At 41.6% G+C, this 19,524-nt stretch overlaps 1 protein-coding gene across 1 annotated transcript in view; it reads left to right on the top strand.

Moving 5' to 3' along the window:
- trrap (transformation/transcription domain-associated protein) overlaps positions 1 to 19,524 on the top strand; it is a 136,464-nt gene that overhangs the window by 19,701 nt on the left and 97,239 nt on the right. Inside the window, exons 14-22 of the mRNA XM_056296808.1 lie at positions 2,515 to 2,749; positions 2,880 to 3,216; positions 3,761 to 3,858; positions 4,395 to 4,589; positions 5,051 to 5,242; positions 5,341 to 5,506; positions 6,242 to 6,498; positions 8,611 to 8,811; positions 19,061 to 19,212. Coding sequence (XP_056152783.1) covers positions 2,515 to 2,749; positions 2,880 to 3,216; positions 3,761 to 3,858; positions 4,395 to 4,589; positions 5,051 to 5,242; positions 5,341 to 5,506; positions 6,242 to 6,498; positions 8,611 to 8,811; positions 19,061 to 19,212 — 1,833 coding nt within the window. The remainder of the gene's footprint in view (positions 1 to 2,514; positions 2,750 to 2,879; positions 3,217 to 3,760; positions 3,859 to 4,394; positions 4,590 to 5,050; positions 5,243 to 5,340; positions 5,507 to 6,241; positions 6,499 to 8,610; positions 8,812 to 19,060; positions 19,213 to 19,524) is intronic.

Genomic DNA, 19,524 nt, shown 5'->3' on the forward strand with positions numbered 1-19,524 from the left:
CCTGAGGTCAAATTAACAAAAAAACAAAAAACTTGACCCTCATTAGCTGCCACACCAGCCCCCCTCACCAACACATTGGCTGTCATATCTCATTAGTTCTCCACGGTTAACAGGGTAGCAGGATGAAACCTGGCAGGGCTATCAGTGTCACTTAATAACCCACCTTCCTCTACCTCGCTCTCTCTCTCTCTCTCTCTCTCTCTCTCTCTCTCTCTCTCTCTCTCTCTCTCTCTCTCTCTCTCTCTCTCATTCTCTATCTTTTTGTTTTTTTTAAATTTATGATCGCAGCTAGTTCCATTTTCTCACAGCTTCGCTTTTCAAATCTCCCTCACCCCATTCTTATCTTGTTGTACCCCTCTTCCCAATTCTGTGGAAATGGCACTTCATTGGAGCACTGCCCACATTTGTATTGTCCAGTGTTGAAGTCATAAAGCTCAGCATGCTCTGTCCACTTAACTTCCACTTGACTGTGTGCATGCTGTGGAGAACTTAACCACGACTTACAAATTCTTTTCTTGTCAGCACACAGCTTTATATGAACCACTTCATAACTCTGTGTTGTAGATGCAACAGGGTTATTAAATCTACTACTACCACTTTCGGCTGCTCCTGTTAGGAGTCACCACAGAGGGTCATCCGTTTCCATTTCTTCCTGTCTTCTACATCTTCCTCTGTCATACCAGCCACCTGTATGTCTTCCCTCACCACATCTATAAACCTCCTCTTTGGCCTTCCTCTTTTCCTCTTCACTGGCAGCTCCATATTCAGCATCCTTCTCCAAGCATCTCTCCTCCACACATGTCCAAGCCATCTCAATTTTGCCTCTCTTGCTTTGGCTCCAGACCGTTCAACCTGAGCTGTCCCTCTAATATACTCGTTCCAAATCTTTCTTCGTCACTCCCAGTGAAAATCTTATCATCTTCAACTCTGCCACCTCCAGCTCTGCCTCCTGTCTTTTCAACAGGGTTATTAAATCAGTCTCATAAATTCCGTCTCATAAAATCATTAACCATTAATTTTGGTGTTCAATATTTTAAAATTAAACTACTAAAATTGATGGAATAATCTAGTTGTAACACTGTGCTACAGCTTTAGCTGGTATTGCACTACTAATGTATTACCGTTACACTAAGTCTATGACAATCATGAAACAACCAGATTGATGGAGGCAATGGGAATGCTGTGCATGGCAGAAGATGGCTTCAGTGAATATTACAGCAAAAACAGCAGGACAGCAGCTTATTCCAACAAAACAATTTATTAGAATAATCAACACTATTTCTAATACTGATCAGGTACAGTCAATAATGAGCAGCAATGTAATGATCAAGGCATAAAGGGTGATATGAGGTAGTGAGCCTATGTGCAAATATTCCGGTGTAGGAGTTAGTGTGTGTAAGAGGTAAGAGTGATGTGTGTGCTAGGGTGAGAGAGGATGGGTGTGTGTGTGTGTGTGTGTGTGTGTGTGTGCTGCACACTGAAAGGAGGAGGGGAGAAGTTGTGTATGGCACACAGGTGAGAGGTGTCAGAGAGAGAAAGAACATGCACAATCTATCTACAAAAGTAGCAAACAAAAGAAAGATAACAAACAGCCTAAGACTGAATTCTAAGTGAATCAGTGTGCACATCAAACTCATGAATGAATTGAAATAACCGCACTTTTCTCACGTGAGGTAACTACACCACTAAGACCAACTCTGCCCAGATGCCAGCCTTACTTGAGATCACTCTTGTGTGGTGACCGCAGGTGCGTCTTTTGTTGTCTAGTGAATAGCGTGGGGCGCAGGTCCATGGAAACCAGTTCTTTTCCTCCACAGCTCATTAGCTGAAGATCCTCGGTGCTGCATCAGTTTTCCGATGATCTTGAAGGAGTGACAGTTCATTGACGTTTAAGAAATGAAAAGGGATCCGGTCGCCTTCTCTTTCTATGAAAACTGTGTGGCTTGCAGGAAAAATTAAGCGGTTATAACAGCTGATTAGCAGAGGAACAAAACTAGGTTATCTTACAATAAATTCGGGGCCAGCAGTAATGTGAAGACAACGTGGTGCTTTGTTCTTTGTCCGTTCTGCAGAAAAGGGGTATCTGTTTTACGCATGTGGAATCCACCCCCAGAGAGGGAATTTCAATTTTGCCACCGTTTTTAAGGGTGAAATCGCATCACCACTTACCGTACTGCTGTATCTAATAACGTTACAGTAAAGGCGAGAAGATGGATGGAGATTATCTGTGAGGTTGAGAAGGGAATGATGGCTATTATGGGCTACAGGCAGGGCAGCCCCTACAGTGTTATGTTAAATTTAAATAAGCAACTCATCAAGTTTAACTCCTTCTATGTGCAAACTTATTTGTGATCAAACTGATTCTAGGACAGTGGATTGTGTCCCAGAAAAATACAATATCCAAGTCCAAATCCATACACAAAAAGTTGCCATCAAAGAGTACCCACACCTTTTCATAGCACTGTAGTTAAAAAAAAAAAAACAGTCTCACCATCTCTCTTTTGTCTCATTTAGACCCCTTGCCTACAGCACATTAGCAGACCTGGTGCACCATGTGCGGCAGAACCTACCGCTGACAGACCTGTCGCTGGCTGTGCAGCTTTTCGCCAAGAACATAGATGATGAGTCGCTGCCCAGCAACATCCAGACAATGTCCTGCAAGCTGCTGCTTAACCTGGTGGATTGCATCCGCTCCAAATCAGAGCAGGAGAACGGCAATGGCCGTGACATTCTGATGAGGATGTTGGAGGTAAATCACCTCTCTCTCTTTTTATATTTATTCAATTATTTGACTCTTATCTGAGTGTATTTATACTGAGATGTTAAGACATTGATTGGAGGATTCCATTGCATCTCTTTCTACCCTTGTATCCAATCAGGTGTTTGTGTTAAAGTTCCACACCATCGCACGCTACCAGCTTGTCACCATCTTCAAAAAATGTAAGCCCCAGTCAGAGATGGGCGTTGTTGATCCAGGGGCTTTACCTGGTGTCCCGGCCACTCCCACCCCCTCCACCACCCCTGCTCTCCCTCCCCCTGCTCCTCCCACACCTGTCACCTCCGCGCCTCCTGCCCCTGCCACCCCTTTCGACCGTCCTGGAGAGAAGGAGGACAAGCAGACGTTCCAGGTGTCGGACTGCCGCAGTTTGGTGAAGACTCTGGTGTGTGGGGTGAAGACCATCACGTGGGGTATCACCTCCTGCAAGGCCCCTGGAGGTCAGGAAAGAGTGCTTTGATCTATTCTACTTTTCAATTGGTCCTCACAAGCACTTAATTTATGGATGTGTGATACTCAAGGCTCAGCATTTTCGGTTTTTACGATTTTCACCGAAAAATACCCAGATTTTTAAACTGATTTCCACCCGGATTTTATGTTTCCACTGATCCAAAAATTGTTCCTTTTCGTGTGCGGTTATGTAACAGTGTCCTCTTGTGGCGAAATTCGGCATGCTGGATGGCTTTGAAAAATAAAAATCGAAAACGCTGAGCCTTGGAGATACTGTGATGTTCAATAGAACACATTAATCCAACTCTGTCATTGTTGGGAGATCTTTCTTAACTAAAGGGCAGAACATCACATTTGCACTGCCAGGTTAAGTTTCCCAATGCGAAAATACAAGGCTTTCATGTGATTAGGATGAAAGTGTCCACCCATGTCCTCTAAAATGGCATGATATGTATTTGAATGCCAATCAGAATTTGGACTGTCAGCACACTCTTTCTAGCTTACTCTTCCTGTTTGTGTCTGATGTGTTTCCAGAAGCTCAGTTCATTCCCAATAAACAGCTCCAGCCCAAAGAGACTCAGATCTACATCAAGCTGGTGAAGTATGCCATGCAGGCGTTGGACATCTACCAGGTATGACTGCCAGCACAGAGGTAGAGACTGATACACAAACCCTCTGTAGTTTTCTCTAGTGCAGAATGGCCAATCGTTCAAATAAAAACATTCATGCACAGAAATATCAAGGTCCTGTCATACCTGTCACGCCCTTGTCAATGTACAGAAAGTAAGTATAATAATTTCTAGGTGTTAATTCTCTTTGATTATTAAGAAAAGAATGTGCTGTTCAGTCTTGATAGACATTTAACTACTGATGACATCATGTGGTTGTAGACCCACTACTATTTTACATACTGGGTTGTTGAAATATAACATTTTGCTGGAGAACACCCCAATCTTTAGTCTGACCAAGGAATGAAGGTCTGGAACACAATATTGAAATACAGGACGTTAAGAGACCATAACATTCAAATTTATGAATGTGATAGAAAAAGCCTTAGAGATAACACTCAACTATTAATAGGCTAATGACACGGGTGTCTAAGAAATGAGTTGGCTGTAGATCCAGTAACAGGGTGGTCTAACAGCCCCGTATCCCCCCTCCTGGCTAGGTACAGGTTGCCAACAACCAGCAGACTTATATAAGGGTGGCCAACTGCCAGACGGTCCGGATGAAAGAGGAGAAGGAGGTGCTGGAGCACTTTGCTGGCGTCTTCACTATGATGAACCCGCTCACCTTTAAAGAGATCTTCCAGACCACCGTGCCCTACATGGTGGAGAGGATCTCCAAGAATTATGCACTACAGGTGGAGGATTAAAGAGTCATAATCAGAATGGGATTTGGTCGGATGCTTCCATGAAACTCGTAGGACATATCTTGATACTATATAGAGACGGATATCTTAACCTGTGCGAGTGTATACACAGTTACACACTCAGAAATGAACACAAAAATGCCTTAGGATGTATCTGAATCATAACAGTAAAGAGATTTAGTTTAGGTTTGTACCTGTCAGGGAATGATATTTGGAACTATTAAGATGCACAAGGATAGAATAATATAACTTAATTTCTTTGTTGATCATAATTTTGGAATTGCTATTTCAGATGTAATTTTCCAGAGCTAGTCGAATGATTATTTCAAATATTATCTACAAACCAGGTTGGATTATAATTTCAGATGTAATGTTAGACCTAAATGGATTATCATTTTAGATGTCTGTCAGATCTAGTCAATTTTTTCCTCTTGCTCTCCAATATGTTTTAGATTGTGGCAAACTCCTTTTTGGCCAACCTGTCCACGTCAGCTCTGTTCGCCACCATCCTGGTGGAGTACCTGCTAGAGAGACTGCCAGAGATGGGCTCCAACGTGGAGCTCTCCAACCTCTACCTCAAGCTCTTCAAACTGGTCTTCGGCTCAGTGTCACTCTTTGCTGCTGAAAATGAACAGATGCTGAAGGTACATATGCATTTTAAGATACTGATAAAAATTTTTTATTTTTGTAACACTTACCAAGGGCTACATATTTTTTTTTTACCTTTTTCTAACTCCTCCAGCCCCACCTCCATAAAATTGTCAACAGCTCCATGGAGCTGGCCCAATCAGCTAAGGAGCCCTACAACTACTTCCTGCTCCTCCGAGCGCTATTCCGCTCCATAGGTGGAGGAAGTCATGACCTGCTCTACCAGGAGTTCCTGCCACTCTTACCAAACTTGCTACAAGGTGAGTCTGCCTGCCTTTTCCTCAGTTTCTGCTGTTAAAAAACAACCAAAGATTTGTATTGAAGCAAAGATTTGTATTTGTTGTGTTGTATAACCTCCTTCACTCTTTTTGTTGTGATCCTGGGTCCAACCTTGGGGGTTGTCCCCGGTCATCCTCTGTGTGTAGTTTGCATGTTCTCCCCGTGTCTGTGGTGGGTTTTCTGCGGGTGCTCCGGTTTCCCCCACCATCAAAAGAAACATGCATGATAGGGTTAATACTCCTGTCTGTGTGCCTGACCAAGGCAGTGAGAAAATAGTTGGAGTTGGTACATGGGCGCAGCATGAAGGCGGCAGCCCACTGCTCTTAGCTACACAGATCACAGCTAGGATCAGTTAATTTGCAGTAACTGAATTTCCCCAAGGGGATTAATAAAGGAAACTTAATTAATTGATTAACGGATAATCGCAATTATTGTTTTCAGATAGTATGGTCACAGTGATTAATGACAATTATTGTCTGTGGTTATGACAACTAGTCAGAGTAATTTAAGGAAGTGGTTCTTTCGTGTCTTCTATACCAGCGCTGTAATTATATATTTAACTTGTGAGTGTGTTTTAAGTGGAGGGTAATATTTCAATACCACTGATGCACCAGCATTCTACTATTATAATTTGTAAAGACAGGAGTCCGGAAATACAATTAAACAAATTAGATTTGCAGTTATCTTTGTTTGTTCAAAACGTTCTCCTCATGCAGGCTTGAACATGCTGCAAAGTGGTCTCCACAAGCAGCACATGAAGGACTTGTTTGTTGAGCTGTGTCTGACAGTGCCGGTCCGTCTGAGCTCTCTGCTGCCTTACCTGCCCATGCTGATGGACCCACTGGTGTCCGCTCTCAACGGCTCGCAGACCCTGGTCAGCCAGGGCCTCCGCACCCTAGAGCTGTGTGTGGACAACCTCCAACCTGACTTCCTCTACGACCACATCCAGCCTGTCAGGGCTGAACTAATGCAGGTGAGCAGGAAGCTATCACCTTGTGGTTATAATCACCCTTCATCCTCAGTCACCCACCAATTCTGTTCTGTTCTTCACTAAGTGGCATGCACCAAATGTGCAATATACAAACCCCAATTCCAATGAAGTTGGGACGTTGTGTAAAACGTGAATAAAAACAGAATACAATGATTTGCAAATACTTTTCGGCCTATATTCAATTGAATACACTACAAAGACAAGATATTTAATGTTCAAACTGATAAACTTTATTGTTTTTTGCAAATATTCACTCATTTTGAATTTGATGCCTGCAACACGTTCCAAAGAAGCTGGGACGGGCAAAAAAAGACTGGGAAAGTTGAGGAATGCTCAAAAAACACCTGTTTGGAACGTTCCACAGGTGAACAGGTTAATTGGAAACAGGTAAGTGTCATGATTGGGTATAAAAGGAGCATCCCCGAAAGGTTCAAGGCGTTCACAAGCAAGGATGGGGCGAGGTTCACTACTTTGTGAACAACTGCGTGAGCAAATAGTCCAAGAACAACATTTCTCAACGTACAATTGCAAGGAATTTAGGGATTTCATCATCTACAGTCCATAATATCATCAAAAGATTCAGAGAATCCGCATGTAAGCGGCAAGGCCGAAAACCAACATTGAATGCCCATGACCTTTGATCCCTCAGGCGGCACTGCATTAAAAACCGACATCATTCTGTAAAGGATATTACCACGTGGGCTCAGGAACACTTCGGAAAACCATTGTCAGTTAACACAGTTCGTCTTTACATCTACAAGTGCAAGTTAAAACTCTACCATGCAAAGCCATCTATCAACAAGCCATATATCAGCCATATAGCCAACCATATATCAACAACACCCAGAAATGCCGCTGGCTTCTCTGGGCCCGAGCTCATCTGAGATGGACTGATGCAAAGTGGAAAAGTGTGCTGTGGTCTGACTAGTCCACATCTCACATTGTTTTTGGAAATCATGGACGTGGTGTCCTCCGGGCTAAAGAGGAAAAGGACCATCCAGATTGTTATCAGCGCAAAGCTCAAAAGCCAGCATCTATGATAGTATGGGGGTGTGTTAGTGCCCATGGCATGGGTAGCTTGCACATCTGTGAAGGCCCCATTAATGCTGAAAGGTACATACAGGTTTTGGAGCAACATGTGCTGCCATCCAAGCGACGTCTTTTTCAGGGACATTCCTGCTTGTTTCAGCAAGACAATGCCAAGCCACATTCTGCACGTGTTACAACAGTGGGGCTTCGTAGTAAAAGAGAGAGGGTACTGGACTGGCCTGCCTGCAGTCCAGACCTGTCTCCCATTGAAAATGTGTGGCGCATTATGAAGCGCAAAATACGACAACGGAGACCCCGGACTGTTGAGCAACTGAAGTCGTACATCAAGCAAGAATGGGAAAGAATTCTACCTACAAAGCGTCAACAATTAGTGTCCTCAGTTCCCAAACGCTAATTGAGTGTTGTTAAAAGGAAAGGTGACGTAACACAGTGATGAACATGCCCCTGTCCCAGCTTCTTTGATATGTGTTGCAGGCATCAAATTCACAATGAGTGAATATTTCCAAAAAAACAATAAAGTTTATCGGTTTGAACATTAAATATCTTGTCTGTGTAGTGTATTCAATTGAATATAGGTCGAAAAGGATTTGAAAATAATTGTATTGTGTTTTTATTTACGTTTTACACAACGTCCCAACTTCATTAGAATTGGGGTTTGTATTTGCTACTTTATTATTAGTGTTATATGATTTAAAAATTTTTTTAATTGTTTTTAATTCACAAGTCTTCATCAGTATTAACCAGCTAAATGTATACAAGTGGTCCTGAAGATCGATGACAAGCATCCTGTCTGGCTGGTAGAGTAGAATGACTTGGAATAGAATGCAGCATCTGGCTAGTTTTCCTGCTCTTGGTTTAGCACCCTACCCTCGATATTAATATAAGTCACAAGAGAAGAGCAGGATAAAATATTACAGGTGGCAACAAAACAACATGACTATAGTCAAATCAATGAGATTAGGGTTAAAAAAAATCAGTAAATGTAATGCTGAAAATTATAGTTTTTACTAAGCACATTGTGACCCCCCCCTCCTTATGCTGCAGGCCCTGTGGCGTACCCTGCGCAACCCAGCAGAGACCATCTCCCACGTAGCTTACCGGGTACTGGGGAAGTTTGGCGGCAGTAACAGGAAGATGCTGAAGGAGTCCCAGAGACTGCAGTATGTCGTGACCGAGGTCCAAGGACCCAGTATAAAGGCAGAGTTCACTGACTGCAAGGCATCTATTCAGCTACCCATGGAGAAGGTAGGACTGCCTCTAGGGCGGGACGGTTATGGCAAAAATCATAATCACGATTATTTTGATATTGAAATCCCGATTATTAAACACGATTATTCATTGATTTGAAAACATGCATTTATTGAACCATTAAAACACGATGACTTTGAACTTAAAATATAATTGAACTGAAAAACAAGAAATAAATTAAAATCAAGTAAAAAATATAATAATAAATAAAAAATAATAATAGTAATATGTAAAAACAACAAATCAAAATAAATATCACCAACTATGCTTTAGTGCACTCATAGCCACAACCTACTGCAAAAACTACTTTCAATTCAATTCAAAACTTTATTGCAGACTCAGGGTCCATAACAGACAAAGATACTGAACACGCTTTGTTATAATCAGTATCAATAGTAAAACTGTTAACATGTAAAGTATAATTTGACGTAGTGGCACGCTTGTGGCCAAAATGAGTATTCCAAGAAACACTACTAACACACGTTGAAAAAAAAATCACCTGGCTGCCAAGGCTTTTTTCTTCTTTTTTTTTTTGAAAACTTTTATTTTCCAATTTTCAAGTTTTTTTTTGGAACAGGTGTACAAGACACACGAACAACAACAACAACAAAAAAGAAACGTGTAGGAATCCCCCCTCCCCCCCAAGGCTCAAAAAAAGGACTATGCAGGGATTTCTTATTCCAATTCCACATAATAACCATTTTGAAGACAATATAAAGTTGTACATATATATCTATAAGTATTGTTGTTACAACCAGATAAATAAAAAGTACATTCAATAAAAGGGAAAACCTTCAATTAAGTCTATGAAAGGACCCCAGGTCAAAGTAAAGTTTTTGCGGGTTTTACATATTTTATATCGGAGCTTTTCTAAAGGTAGAAAGGACAGCACCTCCCTCAACCACTGCAAAAATGATGGAGCTTTATTTGACTTCCAGTTAAATAGGATAAGTCTGCGTGCCTGCAAAGTTGTGACCTTACAGTTAGGGGGTGGTATGCCAAAGATGGCTGTGTGAAAATCAGGGTTTATGGTCTGTTTACAGATATGTGAGAATACATTAAATATCTGTCCCCAATAACTGCTGAGGGAGGGGCATGCCCAGAACATGTGTCCCACCGAGGCTGGACTACGGCTGCACCTCGGACAGCCAGGGTCTGTGGTGGGAAAGATTCTGGCAAGCTTGTCCCCCGAGTATTGAAGATGGTGAAGCACCTTAAATTGAATTAACCGATGTCGTATACACAATGAGGACGTATGTATACGAGTTAAGCTGTCCCGCCATGCCTCTTCAGAAAGCTCTACACCTAAATCTCTCTCCTATGCAGTTTTTGTTTTGTCCCAGGATATCTGTTTCAATCCCTGTATCAGTGTGTAAATTATAGAGACCCGTTTTTTCCCAAAGGGATCCATCTCTAGAATAACATCTAATTGGCTCCTGGGTGGCAGATTCGGAAATGAGGGAAACACTGTCTTGGCAAAACTACCGATTTGAAGGTATCTAAAAAAATGGGATGTGGGTATGTTATGGTCTTTGGTAAGTGTTTCAAATGACGTGAATGTTCCGTCTTTAAATGGATCACAGAAAAACACCAGTCCATTTCCATGCCAATGTTGAAATGCGTTATTTAACACAGATGACGAGAAGAATTGATTATTTGCTACTGGAAAAAGCCCGCTAGCATGCTTTAATCCAAAATGCCTCCTAAACTGTAGCCATATCCTAAGTGAAGCTTTAACCACCGGGTTTGTTATTTGTATGTTACGATTATGTGGTAATAGAGAGGTGAATATCGGTAAAGGATTGGATAAGAGTTCAATGTGAACCCAATCTGTACCCTGTTGATTCTTATGTGTAAATGCCCAATGTAAAAGTTTTACAATGTTCGCAGCCCAGTGTAATAAATAAAGTTAGGCAATCCTAATCCCCCTGTCTCCTTAGGGACCTCCAAGTATATTTTCTTCATCCTGGGGTTTGAATTGTTCCAGATGAACGGTGAAATTAATCTATCTAATTGTTGAAAAGTTGTCTTAGGTATGAATATGGGAATCATTTGAAAAAGATAAAGAAATCTGGGTAAGACTGTCATTTTAACTATATTAATGCGGCCCGCTAATCAAATTGGTAGCGTTGACCACTTTTTAAAATCTTGTTTTGTTCGTTCTATTAGTGTTTTAAAGTTATGGTTATATAACCTCTCCATTGTATGGGTGACTTTGATTCCTAAATATGTAAATACATTATGTTCAAGTTTAAATGGAAAGCTAGAGTAGTCTCTATCAGTGTGGTTGATCAGAAAAAGCAAGCTCTTTGAATAGTTTATCTTATAACCTGACAGGCGACCAAAGTTATCCAGGGTAAGTAATAGTCTTGGTATAGATTCTATTGGGTTGGATGTATATAACAACAGGTCATCTGCATAAAGTGATACCTTATGCAGTTTACCGCCTCGTGAGATACCTTTAATGCCATCCTCTGCCCTAAGAGCTATAGCGAATGGCTCAATTGCCAAATTGAACAGGTAAGAAGAGAGGCTGTAGCCCTGTCTGCATCCCCTATGGAGTGAAAAATAATCCGAAATAATATTATTCGTCCGCACTGCGGATGTCGGTGAGCAATACAATATTTTAACCCATGCTAGGAATGAGGAACCAAAGCCAAACCTTTCTAGAACAGCAAATAGATATTGCCATTCGATGCGGTCAAATGCCTTCTCAGCATCTAAAGAAATCACTACTTCTGTCTGTTCTACGGAATGTGGTGTGTAAAGTACATTGAATAGGCAGCGCATGTTATAGAATGACTGCCTTTCTGGTGTAAAACCAGTTTGATCAGGGTTAACAACCGTTTGGACTACAGTTTCAATACGGGTGGCCAAGATTTTTGTAAGGATTTTGTAGTCGCAATTCAACAAGCTTACAGGGCGGTAGGAGCCACACAGTAGGAGATCTTTGTCTTTTTTTAAGTAACACTGATATGATTGCCTGCATCATAGTTTGGGGTAATTTCTGTTGGTTAAAAATTTCCTGATACAACAGGGTAAGTATTGATGTCAGCTTGGTAGCAAATTCTTTATACGTTTCAATTGTGAAACCATCTGGACCCGGTGCTTTGTTGCTCTGCATGGATTTAATTGCTTGTATCACTTCCTCTGTTGATATCTCTCTGTCTATCTGTGCTCTGTCCTCGAGGGCAATTTTCGGTATGGTCAGACTGTCTAAAAAAGTGAAAATATGCGACAAGTCGCTGGGCGGTTTTGAACTATAAAGGGTAATATAAAATGGTTGAAACTGGTTATTGATGGTGTCAGGGTCGGTAGTCTTCACCCCAGCTGCTGTGCAAATTTCAGGAATAGTGTTAGCGGCTGTGGACTGTCTAACCTGATGGTCTAATAGTTTTCCAGCTTTCTCTCCATGCTCATAAAATGTCTGTTTTGATTTAAAGAATAATTGTTCTGTTTGTTTAATGGAGCGATTGTCGAATTCTGTTTTTAATAATAATTTTTTCTTATAAAGTTCAGGTGTTGGGGAATCAGCATATGAATGGTCCACTTCCGCTATACTATGAGACAGTTCTGTTAGACGTTGCTTATGTTTCTTTCTCTCATGTGCTGTGTATGAGATTATTTGGCCTCTAAGGTAGGCTTTGAGAGCCTCCCAAACAATAGTTATTGGCATATCCGGAGTATGGTTGAATTCCATAAAGATATCTATGTGCTGGGAGAGAAAATTTTTAAAGGAGGCCCTGGACAGTAATAGAGGATCAAATCGCCAGGTGCATTGGGGTTTAGGGCAGTCTATGAAGCCTATATCTAGATGTACAGGACTATGATCCTAAATAACAATACTATTATATTGACTCCCCCTAACCATAGGAAGGACCCTACTATCCAGGAGAAAAAAATCAATCCTTGAGTAAGAATGGTGCACTGGGGAAAAAAAGGAGTATTGTTTAGTAGTTGGGTTGTTTCTTCTCCAGGGATAAAAAAGAGAGTAGGATTCCATAAATGAATGGATAACAGCGCCTGCCTTCGAAATTTTACTATTAGGTCTTGGGTTTGATCTGTCCAAATATGGATGTAATACACAATTAAAATCTCCCCCCAATGTTAATTGGTAATTATTTAAGTCTGGGAGGGCTGCTATGAAACTAGAGAAAAAAAGTGGGTCATCCCAGTTTGGTCCATATACATTTGCTAGTGCCACACGTGTACCATACAGGTTACCCGTCACTATCACATATCTTCCCCTGGGGTCAGAAATAGTCAGCAGTGGAACGAATGGGATACCCTTCCTGATCAAGATGGCCGTGTCCCGCATTCTATTCTCATTCCTGGAACAGAAAATTTGTCCTATCCAAGCTTTCTTTAGTTTTGTGTGTTCACTTGACTGGAGATGAGTTTCCTGTAAGAACATGACATCAGCTCTCAAAGACTTTAAATGTACAAAATCCCTACTACGCTTTACTGGATTGTGAATTCCCTTTATATTCCAGCTCAAAGAGAAAAAAAAACAAAAAGTCCCTGCCTACTAACTACAAAACAAAAACAGATCCTTGAGAACCCATGCTGATCTACCAATTCCCTAGAGATCGCATCCCCCATTTCTAGTATAACATGGCAAATAACCATATAAAAACCCTCTAACAAGCCCTAACAAGGGCGAACAGTGGTCTTGTTAAGATTATATTAAATCAAAAAGTATTTATATACATAAGAACTATATATCAACACCCATATTCAAATTTTAAAAGCAGTTATAATACAGTTCCTTTGTAGGTAAGTGACATTGACCTGGGTGTCGCCCTAGCAGGCTCTGGCAAGGCACCAAAGCACTGTTACGGGTCTCATAATAATTAGCATCCGTACACACATATACATGCACACACACGATAATAATAAAACAGAAAAATAGCTTTTTAAATGGGCAGCAGGTATGAAACATTCGTATTAAATAAAAAAGGTAACATTATCTGTGAGTCTCAAATTACAAAAGTTAAAGTAAATAGATAAAATTAAACTGTAACGTTACCCTGTCGTCTTGGTGTCTTAGCTAGTTACTTCCGCTAGTTGTTGGCACTTAGCAGCTAATATCAATTAGCCGCCAATACCAGTTAGCCACAAATATATTGGAATTTATCAACACCTTACTGTACATTGTCCTGAGGCTTTAGATTCTCCCTGATATAATCCATCACCTTAGATGGGTCTTCGAACCGCTTTTCTTGGCCGGACGATGAAGTGATACGAAGCACCGCCGGGAACAGGATCCCAAACTTGATGCCTTGGCAGCTCCGGAGGAGCCGCTTAGCTTCGGAGAAGGCCGCTCTCTTTTTCGCCACCGCCGCAGTGTAATCCGGGAAGATGCTCACTCTCTTGCCATGTCGGGTCAAAGGAGCTGAATGGGCAGCTTTGCGGAAAACCTCCTCTCTCTCTCTCTCTGAGAAATAGTGAAACTTCACCACGATTATCCTGGGGGGTTCTCCTTCGTTGGTCGAGTGCCGCAGGCTGCGGTGAGCCCGGTCTAGGGTCGGGGTGTTTAATGCACTTGGAAAGGTCTGTGTCGTCCTCCTGCACTGCCAATATGTGCTGAAGAGGTGGAGAGTTGGCTTCACAAAAGATACACTCACATATTGCTCCCCAGAAAGTGCATCCATAAACTCAACCAGAGGGCTTAGTGACTTGTTGATGGCCTCTAGTACCTCGATGTCCTGCCACGAGGGGGTGAGATGTCTGGTTTTCCGGTCATTGGAGAGGACCTGGGTGATGGCCTTCTGCTGCTTGAGGACCCTCCTAATCATGGCCTGCCGAGATCCCCATCTGGTGGGACACTCTGTCTTCAGGGAGTGTTCAGGCAGATTCTGCTCCTTCTGGGCTTCTTTCAGCTCCCTCTTTTTTCTCCCAACTGTAGGAGAAGGTGCTGACCACTTTTTTACAAACCCCCATCGCACGGTCAATCTTGTGGTCCTTCATTGTATTCTCTAGGATGACAAAAAATACATTAACATTTATCATGTCATTTATGTTGATCATCATAATTTTCATCAAAGTATCATTAGGCTGTGAAATTGTGTGTGTGTGTGTGTGTGTGTGTGTGTGTGTGTGTGTGTGTGTGTGTGTGTATGTATGTGTGAGTGAGTGAGTGAGTGAGTGAGAGATCATAGAGTAGCTCACATGAAATTTATTATTTGTTATTAATATTAATAAATGACATCACATGTCACAGATGAAATATATCATACATTGTTTGTTATTATTGATAAATGACATCACATTTGTCACACAATCAGGGGGAAGGAAAACTTCTCACCTATGGCCAAGTGGAGTCTGCCCGAAGCACTGCAGCCTTATCCAGCCATTGAGTTCAGCTGCCAGCTTCACGTTTGAGGCATTGTCAGTAGTAATGCACACGAGGTTCTCCTCCTTTAAATCCCATGCAGCCATCGCTTGCCTCAGGCCATCGGCGATGTTTATCCCTGTGTGGTGTTCAGGGAAAAATGCAGTTTGGAGACATTTCTTCTTCATGGTGAATTCTGCATCGATGTAATGCAACGTGAGGCTTATATACGGCTCCATGGTGCGGCTTGACCATAAATCCATTGTGATGGCAAAATACCCTGCTGTAGAGACATCTTCTGCTACTTCAGCGTGACATTTATCATACAGGGCAGGTAGTGCAACTCTGCTTAAATGTTTACGCGATGGCAACACGTAACGCTTGTCAAAAGTGTTCACTAGTTTCTTGAACCCCGGGTTGCTAATGGTACTGATAGGGTAAATGTCTTTAGCGAGCATGAATGTTACAGCATCTGTTATCTCTTGATGTCTCCGGGAGCTGGTGGGATATGCAGTGGCATTGTAGAGAGTGTCCTTAATAGAAGACTGTGTTGCGGTGGCACTGGCTGAAGTCGACAAGCTTTTACTTTTTTGTGTTTTTTGCTCCTTTATAGCTTCGTCATAGACTACTTTGTGAGTGGACTTAGGTTATTAAACAAATTGGTCGTGTTGCTTTGGGGTGCAGACATGACTGTGTGACAAATCTTGCACACTATTTTAGTCTGTTCCAAGTCCCGACTCCTCGAAACCAAAATGCTTCCAGACGACTGAATTGGTTTTACCTTTCTTTTCCACCAAAGGCTGCCTTTCTGCCATCTTCTACACGTTTCACTCAAAGACTGAAAAACGCACGCCGTCCCTCCGATCTTGTAACACGAATGGGAAAAGTGAAACTGTTTGAGCTTTAGGGGAGGGGCGGGGCACACAACTAGCTGGAAAAGACGGGTTCGTTGCATTTACAGCACAACCTAACACTGGCCTACACGCTGCGGCATAATAATCGTTTTACTTCGATTATCTTGTTTTTATGATCGTGGAAAGCCAAAATCGTAATTGAAATTGAAATTCGGTTAATCGTCCAGCCCTAACTGCCTCCTTGTTATAAGTGAAGTCAAACTTTATTTATATAGCACATTTAATACACAGGGCAACACAATGTGCTTTACATAAAATGACTACAATTGCAACTCAATCACAAAAGTGCAAATACAGAAAATAAATATACATATCAGCAGGTGTTAGTGCAGAATATACAAATATAGAAAATACAAAACAAACACACACCAAAAATTTAGCTGTAAGCTGTTTTGAAAAATAAGGTTTTTAACCTGTTTTAAATGTGTCCAGTGTGGGGGCCTCTCTCAGGTCCTCAGGCAGGGCGTTACATCTACTTGGGGCGTAAATACAAAATGCAGCTTCCCCTGCTCTAGACCTAGCACGAGGGATGGTTAAAAGACCACTGCCATTGGACCTGAGAGTTCTTGCTGGTTTGTACGTAATCAGCATGTCTTTTTTATAATGTGGTGCAAGGCAATTTAGCACTTTGTATACAATTAACAGAATTTTAAAATCGATCGTGGCATTTGACAGGGAGCCAATGCAGAGATCTAAGAACAGGTGTAATGTGTTCATACTTTTTAGTTCTGGTGAGAACACATGCTGCCACATTTTGAATTAACTGTAGTTTGCACACAACTGATTTTGGGAGGCCGGTGAATAGTCCATTACAGTAATCTATTCTGCTTGTTATAAATGCATGGATTAACTTCTCACAGTCAGATTTTGATAGAAAGCCCCTTAGTTTTGAAACGTTTTTAAGATGGTAGAAGGCTGATCTTGTGAGATGATTGCTGTGGCTCTTGATGATTACACCGAGATTTCTAGCTTCACTTCTGCAGTCCAGAGACAGAGAGCTGAAATGAGCTGCAATTCTCTGTCTCTGAGTCTTTGCACCAAAAATAAGTATTTCTGTCTTGTCTTTGTTCAGTTGTAAAAAGCTATCTGAAATCCATAGATTAATATCGTCAGTACACTGAATCAGGGAATGTATGGGATCTAGGTCATCAGGAGGTAGGGATATGTACAGTTGTGAATCATCTGCATAATTATGGTAATTTATTTTGTGTTTATGTATAATGTGCAAGTGGAAGCATATAGAGATGATATAATAATGGTCCAAGAATCGAGTCTTGGGGTACCCCACACATTATACCCACTTTCTCCAAGGAAAAATCTCCAATAGACACAAAGAACTGCCTGTCCTGTAGGTATGTTCTAAACCAGTTGAGAACCAGTCCAGAGAGACCAACCCATGATCAACAGTGTCGAATGCGGGACTGACATCCAAGAGCACAAGAACAGATAATTTTTTAGAATCCGTGTTCATACGCAGATCATTAAAAGTGCTGTTTCTGTGCTATGGTGAGATCGAAAACCTGATTGATAATGGCTAGAAGGTTGTTTGAAATTAAATAGTTATTTATAGGGGTGGGATGATACTGGATCGAATTCCAAATCGTTGGATACGGTCTTCACGGTTCGACATGCTCCCCATTTCGCGAGATTGTGTGTTATTAATTGGGCGAATGTACTTAATGCTTTGGTGACATTACATCGCCTATTTTGTAGTGGCCTTGGTGAAAATGCAAAAATAAAACACCATAAATACAAATAGTAATTTTAAGTCTTCCTGAATCATTGTAACATCACAGGAATGTACAATAAATATAGCTAGCCTATTAGACAGGCCACTTATATAACAGCCCACAATATAGGGATGCATTGATACTGATACCAGTATCGGATATCAGTCCGATACCAGTATCAGATATCAGTCCGATACTGTCCTAATGTGCTTGTACTCGTAAAACTACTCTGATGCAACCGCACCCAGTATCTGACTAGACAATTACCGCTGAAATTGTGAAAAGTGAATGGTGGCTTTATTCCCCATTCGTATGGGAAGAGGAGGAGATGGAGCCAGATAGACGACGTGGAGCGATGGCTGAGAAGCAGACGAACACGTCGATGTGTCATTTGTCCAAATGGAGCGAGAAATGACAGTAGCAAGCGTGTGTAACTTGGATGAGTGCAGACACTCCAGGCACGGACACGGCACATCACGTAGGCAGGGTGGAGCGGGTTTTTTTTACCCGCGACACCAACTGTGTCTGTGTTGCATGCCAACCATATTTTCTGCATCACTTCTGCTTCAACTGTTAAAAAACGAGTACAATCTGTATAAAAATGATTAAAATGTGTACCGTATTGTACCAGAGGCAATGCGACACAGCAATGCAGCCTTGTGGGGTTTTTTCATTGCACATTAAAATATATAGAATCAGTGTGTATCTGTGATCCGGTAGTTAAAACGATTTAGTTAATTCTGTACCTGTTAATATAGCCTACATTTCCAAACCCTGCATAACCAACTGCATTATCACTTGGCAAAACTCAATATGTAGACAAAAGTCCTCAGAACACACAGCTGACACCCAACACAGACGCAGTCAGTGGCATGTTTGTTCAGGAAAACACAAAGTTGAATGTTAAAATGTCAGCGACAGCTTCATGTTGTATATTTAACTTTTTAGTCAGAAAGTGACATCTGATGAAAATAAAACATGTTTTCAAAGTCATTGTTAGAATTGAAATGGTATTATTAAGTATTTATATCGGTACTCGGTATCGGCAAGTACCTAAATGTAAGTACTTGTACTTGGTCTGAAAAAAAGTGGTATCTGTGCATCCCTAGTAGAATGCATTGTTTGTAGTGAGTAGCACATTGTAAGACTATGTGAACTGTGAAGTGGTGTGGCTCCAAACATGGCATGTGTGATCCGTTGCTTTACCATTTTATATAACTGATAAATAAAATGTCAGAGCTTACAGTTGTGTTTGCTGTCCTCCTTAGGCGATAGAAACAGCTCTGGACTGTCTGAAGAGTGCCAACACAGAGCCCTACTACAGGCGGCAGGCCTGGGAGGTCATCAAGTGTTTCCTGGTAGCCATGACAAGTCTGGACGACAACAAGCACGCTCTCTATCAACTGCTTTCACACCCCAAGTAAGAACAAACACACACAGTGTCAAACTTGTCGAACCACATGGTCTCTGATCCCCTTTTCCCTCCCTAACGACCTCCTGACCTCCTCTCATCCAATTACCCTTCCTCTTCCTCCCTCTCCATTTTCCATCCCTCTGCCAGCAATTTTGTCTCTTCCAGAAGGTCTTGACTCTGCTACCACACTTCCTTCACCAGCTCTGTCTCCTGTGTGAAAGTGGATGATTACACATTAGTAAGCTCTGTCAGGTCTCACTGTGAGGCACAGACAGTGTGGAACACTTGGGGGAAGGGGCGTCGGTTGTCACATGACCA

The sequence above is a fragment of the Lampris incognitus genome, chromosome 17 (genome assembly GCF_029633865.1).
Source record: "Lampris incognitus isolate fLamInc1 chromosome 17, fLamInc1.hap2, whole genome shotgun sequence".
NCBI lineage: Eukaryota > Metazoa > Chordata > Actinopteri > Lampriformes > Lampridae > Lampris > Lampris incognitus.